This window comes from Felis catus, chromosome C2 (assembly GCF_018350175.1).
Source record: "Felis catus isolate Fca126 chromosome C2, F.catus_Fca126_mat1.0, whole genome shotgun sequence".
NCBI classification, from domain to species: domain Eukaryota; kingdom Metazoa; phylum Chordata; class Mammalia; order Carnivora; family Felidae; genus Felis; species Felis catus.
The window spans coordinates 73,012,568-73,019,402 of NC_058376.1; the positions used below are offsets into that span (position 1 = coordinate 73,012,568).

At 45.4% G+C, this 6,835-nt stretch overlaps 1 protein-coding gene across 1 annotated transcript in view; it reads right to left on the reverse strand.

Annotated features, from left to right (window-relative positions):
* The window catches only part of BDH1 (3-hydroxybutyrate dehydrogenase 1), a 64,823-nt gene extending 58,463 nt beyond the window's left edge, over positions 1–6,360 (reverse strand). Inside the window, exon 1 of the mRNA XM_019839951.3 lies at positions 6,277–6,360. Within this exon, the coding sequence (XP_019695510.1) occupies positions 6,277–6,295 (19 nt within the window). The 5' untranslated portion in view covers positions 6,296–6,360. The remainder of the gene's footprint in view (positions 1–6,276) is intronic.
* Between the last annotated feature and the right edge of the window lie 475 nt (positions 6,361–6,835).

Here is a 6,835-nt window from a genome sequence, read left to right on the forward strand (position 1 = left end):
TCTTCATAGCAACATTTTTCTAGATGAGTCTCCTGAGGCAAGGGAAATAAAAGCAAAAGTAAACTATTGGGACTACATGAACATAAAAAGCTTCTGCACAGCAAAGGAAACAATCAACAAAACTAAAAGACAACCCATGGAATGGGCAAAGATATCTGCAAATGACATATCCAATAAAAGGTTAGAATCCAAAATATAAAAAGAACTGATATAACTCAATACCCAAAAACCAAATAATTCAATTTAAAAACAGGCAGACGACATGAACAGACATTTGTCCAAAGAAGACATACAGATGGCCAACAGACACATGAAAAGATTCCCAATATCACTCAGCATCAGGGAAATGTGAATCAAAACTACAATGAGATTTCACCTTATACCTGTCAGAATGGCTAAAATAAAAAACACAAGAAACAACAAGTGTTGGCAAGGGTGTGGAGAGAAAGGAACATTCATGTACTCTTGGTAGGAACGCAAACTGGTAGAGTCACTGTGGAGGCTCCTCAAAAAGTTAAAAAGAGACCTACCCTATGATCCAGTAATTGCACTACTGGGTATCTATCCAAAAAATACAAAAACATTAATTCAGAAGGATGCCTGTACCCCTATATTTATATTTACTGTAGCATTATTTACCATAGCCAAATTATGGAAACGGCCCAAGTGTCCATCGATAGATGAATAAAGAAGAGATACATATATACGTGTGTGTGTGTGTGTGTGTGTGTGTGTGTGTGTGTGTGTGTGTGTGTATGACAGAGAAATAAGTCAGTCAGAGGAAGACAAATACCATTTGATTTCACTCATGTGGAATTTAAGGAACAAAACAAATGAACAAAGGAAAAAAGAGTGGAAAGAGAGAAACCAAGGAACAGACTCTTAACTATAGAGAACAAAGTAATGGTTACCAGAGGGGGAGGGGAGGATGGGTAAAATGGTGGTGGGGCTTAAAGAGTACACTTATCATGATGATGACTGAGTAATGTATAGAATTGTTGAATCATGGGGCGCCTGGGTGGCTCAGTCGGTTGGGCGTCCGGCTTCAGCTCAGGTCGTGATCTCATGGTTCGTGGATTCAGGCGCCATGTCGGGCTCTGGGCTGACAGCTTGGAGCCTGGAACCTGGTTTGGATTCTGTGTCTCCCCCTTCTCTCTGCGCCCCCCTCCCCACACCCTGTCTCTTTCTGTCTCTCAAACATGAATAAATGTTAAAAAAGAAAAAAACCTCTCCTGCCTGAACTTTCATTTTTGCATACGTAGAATGACAAGGCAGGCTTGGGTAATGCTGAAGATTGCTAAGAGTCCTGATGTTCCATTATTTTTATCCAGTGTGATGCTCTCCTGACTCCTCCATGAACTTCGCTGCTCTTTCAAGTTCAGAGCTGTGATCCAGGGCACACAAGCAGGAGACAGGGTGGAGAGCCAGATAAGAGCCCAACATCTCTTCCCTACATTGGTACCATCACTTGTGAAAAACTGCAGTGAATCAAACCGACTAGAGGTGGAGCTCTCCATTTAGCGGAGAAAGAATTAAACTGTGTGTTGAGTTAAAGGTCTAATTAAATATTATCATCCAACAGTGTATCACTGAACATTTTAGGTAAATAATACTTCTCAAATATCAATCAATAACCTCTGCCAGTGATGAGTGATTTACCATGTCTACGATCCTAGTTGCCTTCTTCTCTTCTAGGAGTAATTAATCTGAGTGTGACAACTTAGTTTAGGCCAGAACACTAAGACATTCAATCAAATGGACTTAAATTAATTAAAATAAGATTTTGACTCATCATCAGGGAAATACAAATCAAAACCACAATGAGGTATCACCTTACACCTGTCAGAATGGCTAACATTAACAACTCAGGCAACAATAGAGGTTGGCAAGGATGCGGAGAAAGAGGCTCTCTTTTGCATTGTTGGTGGGAATGCAAGCTGGTGCAGCCGTTCTGGAAAACAGTATGGAGGTTTCTCAAAAAACTAAAAATAGAACCACCCTACAACCCAGCAACTGTACTACTAGGCATTTATCCAAGGGATCTAGGTGTGCTGTTTTGAAGGGACCCATGCACCCCCATATTTATAGCAGCACTATCAACAATAGCCAAAGTATGGAAAGAGCCCAAATGTCCATTGATGGATGAATGGATGAAGAAGATGTGCTATATATATACAATGGAGTATTACTCAGCAATCAAAAAGAATGAAATCTTGCCATTTGCAACAACGTGGATGGGACTGGAGGGTATTAGCTAAGTGAAATTAGTCAGAGAAAGACAAAAATCATATGACCTCACTCATATGAGGACTTTAAGAGACAAAACAGATGACCATAAGGGAAGGGAAACAAAAATCATATGAAAACAGGGAGGGGAACAAAACAGAAGAGACTCATAAACACGGAGAACAAACTAAGGGTTTCTGGAGGGGTTGTGGGGGGGGGTGGGCTAAATGGGTAAGGGGCATTAAGGATTATCTACTCCTGAAATCATTGTTGCACTATATGCTAACTAATTTGGATGTAAATTTAAAAAATTTAAAGTAAAACAAGTTAAGAAAAAAATAATTAATTAAAATAAAAGATTTTGGAAGATCCCTCTCAAATCTAGTGCTGAACATTTTGTGTACCATGAAGTTGCACATATTTATTCTCTTAATAAAACTACTACATAAAAAATGCATCTTTTTGTTCCCAAATGCTCAATGGCATTTAAAGCAGTAGCAACCTCAGTCCTTAGAGCAAGGAAACTTGCCTTCCTGCCTATGGCTCTGTCTCTCAAGTCCTTTGGATGCTCCAAGCTGGATACGGGTCTTTGAGACCCAGGCCAAATGACTGCCCTGGAAAGGCAGTGACTCTGTCAAAGATCCAGGTCAGCTGATGATAGGTTCCTGGTGGCAGGGACAGCTAGCAGGAGATTTAGGCCTTAGCAGCTCCTTCTGCAAGAAGCACCTGTGTTTCCAGCTGCCACCAAGCCACTTGGCCCCTGAACCACACAGCTCATACCACTTCCTGCTGAGCCTGAAGAACTCTTGCATGTTCGTGGCATTTGTCCAGAACCAGGAATCTTGACCCATCTCCAAGTGCACCCTGACCTGTCCTGGACTCTCCTACTGTGTCTTTTTCCCCCTTGTCTTCAGGCTAATCTACCTCCCTTATAAATCTAATGCGGACACTCTCTTATCTTTGTTTTCATTCTACCCTCGTTCTTTTTAGGTGTTCAGTGGTCCTAGCATGTGTCATGGAGCATTACTTGGGAACAGGGGCTTCCTATCATGGAAGAAGCAGAGGGACTTCAGGGCCACTTGCTCAGAAGTGGAGCATCCTTCCACAGGGAGGTGCCTTAGAGACAATGGAGAAGGAATGGGTCCTCGATCCTGCTCCTGCTTCTGGGCATTTGCCCCTTATGGAACATCCCTATGCTACTGGTCTGCACTTCCAGACCAAACACCAGCCTAGGAGTGTTGTCAAGGGGACTTGGGCATCCAGCCCTTGGTGATCACAGAGCTACCTGTCTTTTCCATTCCTCCTACTTCTGCCCTCCTCCCAAGGTCCTGCTGCCTTTCTTTCGGAGTCTAGAAATGCAAGCTATCTTATTCCACCCTTTCACTTTAAAAGTAAAACTTCAGGGGTGCTTGGGTAGCTCAGTCGGTTAAGCGTCCGACTTCAGCTCAGGTCATGATCTCGTGGTCCGTGAGTTTGAGCCCCGCGTCGTGCTCTGTGCTGACAGTTCGGAGCCTGGAGCCTGTTTCAGATTCTGTGTCTCCCTCTCTCTCTGGCCCTCCCCTGTTCATGCTCTGTCTCTCTCTGTCTCAAAAATAAATAAACGTTAAAAAAAATTTAAAAAAAAAAAACTAGTTTGCATTTTTTAAGTAAGCTCTGGGCCCACCATGGGGCTTGAACTCACAACCCCAAGATCAAGAGTCGCATGCTCCCCTGACTCAGCCGGCCAGTTGCCCCTGAAGGTGATATTTGAACAAAGATATGAAGGATGTGAAGTAGCACACCATGCAGATATCTGGGGGACAGAAGTAGATCTAAGATTTGTGGGACCTGATTGTTATATAATTTGGAGATCTTCCTTAAGAAAAAGAATATAGGGGCTACTGGGCGGCTCAGTCCATTGAGCGTCCAGCTCTTAATTGAGACTGGGGGTCCTGATCTCATGGTCATAGGATAGAGCCCTACCTTGTGCTCTGTGGTGAGTATGGAGCCTTCTTAGAATTCTCTCTCCCTCTCTCCCCCCCTCTCTTCCCCACCCCGCCCCTCTCCCTTGCTAGTGCTCTCTTTCCCTAAAAAGAAAAGAAAGAAAAGGAATATAAAATCATCAATATAAAATTAGGTGCAGAACCTTAGATAGGCCCATGCAAGCAAAGGGCCTGAAGCTAAGCTCCCTAGCACTGGAGTAATTCTGCCTGGCTCTGGGACTAGCATTCATGCGGGGGGAATGGCAGGTGCAAAGGGAGGCGCGAGCATGCGCAGTTAGGCATGGACAAAGAGGCCGGGGAGAGCTGGAGCAGAGCCAATGAGAGGAAGAGCGGGAGGGGGTGTTGTCTGAGTGAGCTGGGGGCAAATTAGAGGGATTTTGGCTTTACTGGTTGGGATGGGAGCCGCTGGAGGGTTTTGAGAAAAGGAGTAACATGACTGGGCTTCAATTTTGAAAGAATTTCTCTGATAGCTATTTTGAGAATAGACAATATTTTGAAGCAGGTCAAAGATGGAAACAGAGACCAGTTAGGAGCCAGTTGGAATAATTCAGGAGAGAGATTGTGGTGGCTCAGACTGGGTCTCAAACAGCGGAGATGTGAGATATGGTTGATTCTGAACGTACTTTGAAGAGCAAATCCACAGGATTTGCTACAAGATCAGAGGTCAGAGAGAGAGAGCGAGAGAGAGAGAGATTGCAGAGATGATTCCGGGATTTGGTGAGCAAGTTTTATGTGGAAGGTTAGAGTTCAGTTTCAAACGTGTTAATTTTGGGATGCCTCTACACTCAAAGGGAGTGGTGGGAGTCTGGAATCCAGCCTGGAAGAGATCTGGGCTGGACATAATAACTTCTTGAACCTGAATTAGACACAAAGGGAGGGACTATGGATAGAGAAAAGAAGTGGTCCTAGATTTGAGTCCCGAGGCCCTCTGATATTTAAAAGTCAGGGAAGAAAGGAGGAGCTAGCAAAGGAGACAGAGAAGGAGCAGGCAGGAGGTAGAAGAGGCTAGGAAGAGTGATCGCCCGTTAGCCAGGGAAACAAAAGGTGTCAAAGAGGTTGACGTGATCAAGCACCTCAAAGGCTGCTGATAGGTCAAACCTGAGGACTGAGAACTGACCACTGACTCGAACAACTTGTGGAAATCACTGGTGATCTTGACAAGAGCAGGGGGCATATCTGTGCAGATTCAGACCTCACCAGAGTGAAAATCAAACCACAGGGAAACCTTCAGTCCGGCATATCTGGCTGTGCTGCCTTTACCCATGGTCCGTGCCACCTGGTCTGGTCCCTGGGACCTTCCTCCTTCACCCCAACACCTGGACCAACGCTTTCCCTACTGGAAGCGCTGGGATTCTGTGATCCCTGTGTGCCTCGACCAACGACAGCAACTGAGAACCTATCAAGTGCAGGCAGTGTGCTGGGCACTGGGTGACACAACCATGAGTCCCAGAATCTCCTTTTCAGTCCAGTGGAATTTCGTACAGCCATTTGCTGCCAGTTATTTCTCCTCTATTTCCAAAGTGACAGGAAACCCAGGAGAAAATAGGTCACACACTGAAGTGTTTTCTTCCTAGATTTCTGTAAAGGGCGGCGGGCATGGACAGTGGGTCAGTGGCCCATCTGACTGCTGGTTCGCACACAGCTGGCTCCCTGCAGGCTCCGGGAGGAGCTCTGACCTTGACCTGGTGGACTAGTCTCAACAATGCGGGCAGTAGATCAAAGGATGTTTCCTTTACTAGAAAAACAACTCAAAGGTGAGCCTTCCCAGCAGTGAGTAAATATCAACATCCCCAATTCTAAGAGAGGCCCAAATTGATGATCTCTACTCAGTCATGAAGTCCTCCGTGGCTGGTTTTTGATTATTGGCCTGGGACCTCCTGGACCTCAGGGGCCAGATTGTGTTGATCTCTATATCCCTGATGCCTGGCACAGTATCTGACACACAGGTGATGCCACACAAATGGTTGCTGACTTGGCATCAGAGCCTGTCCCCTCCCCCTGCCACGTCACACCTCTGCAAAGAGTTGACTACTCCTGGATTTCATTCCTTTGGGTTTGGAACACTCACCTCCCTGAAGTTGGTCCATCCTCTTGCAGAATCTGCAGTATGCATCCACGAAGACTCACCCAATGAGAACTCTTGCTGACTTACTTGCTTTACTACTGACAGCTTATCCTAGAAAATTTAGAAATTAAAGATTACTTAGTCAAAAAGGATACAAATTATATTTCTCTCTACCCTCTTGCTCCAACGGAACCACCGCCCCCCCCCCCCATGGAAACTACTCTCCTGGTGGATCTTCTGGCCTCACATGACATATTGATTCCAGCGTGCCCCCTTTCCTGAGCCTTTTTATCCCCTCACATTCATCTGCCAAGGCAAACCAGGCATTTCCACTTGAGCACTCAGCACTGGATATCTCTCCAGGCTTCTAGGAGCTGCCTGGAGTTTGCGTCATCCCCTGGGCTCCTTGACAGGGTGTTAAATCCATCATTCTGAGAAGGTGCCCCCAAGTCAGCTCTTACTTAACCAGTCTTATATCCCAGCCCCAGGATCAAGTACCCGTTGCCCGAGCAACCAGCAGTGTTGAAGATGCTATGGCCAGTTTGGTAATGAGCTGCCTCGT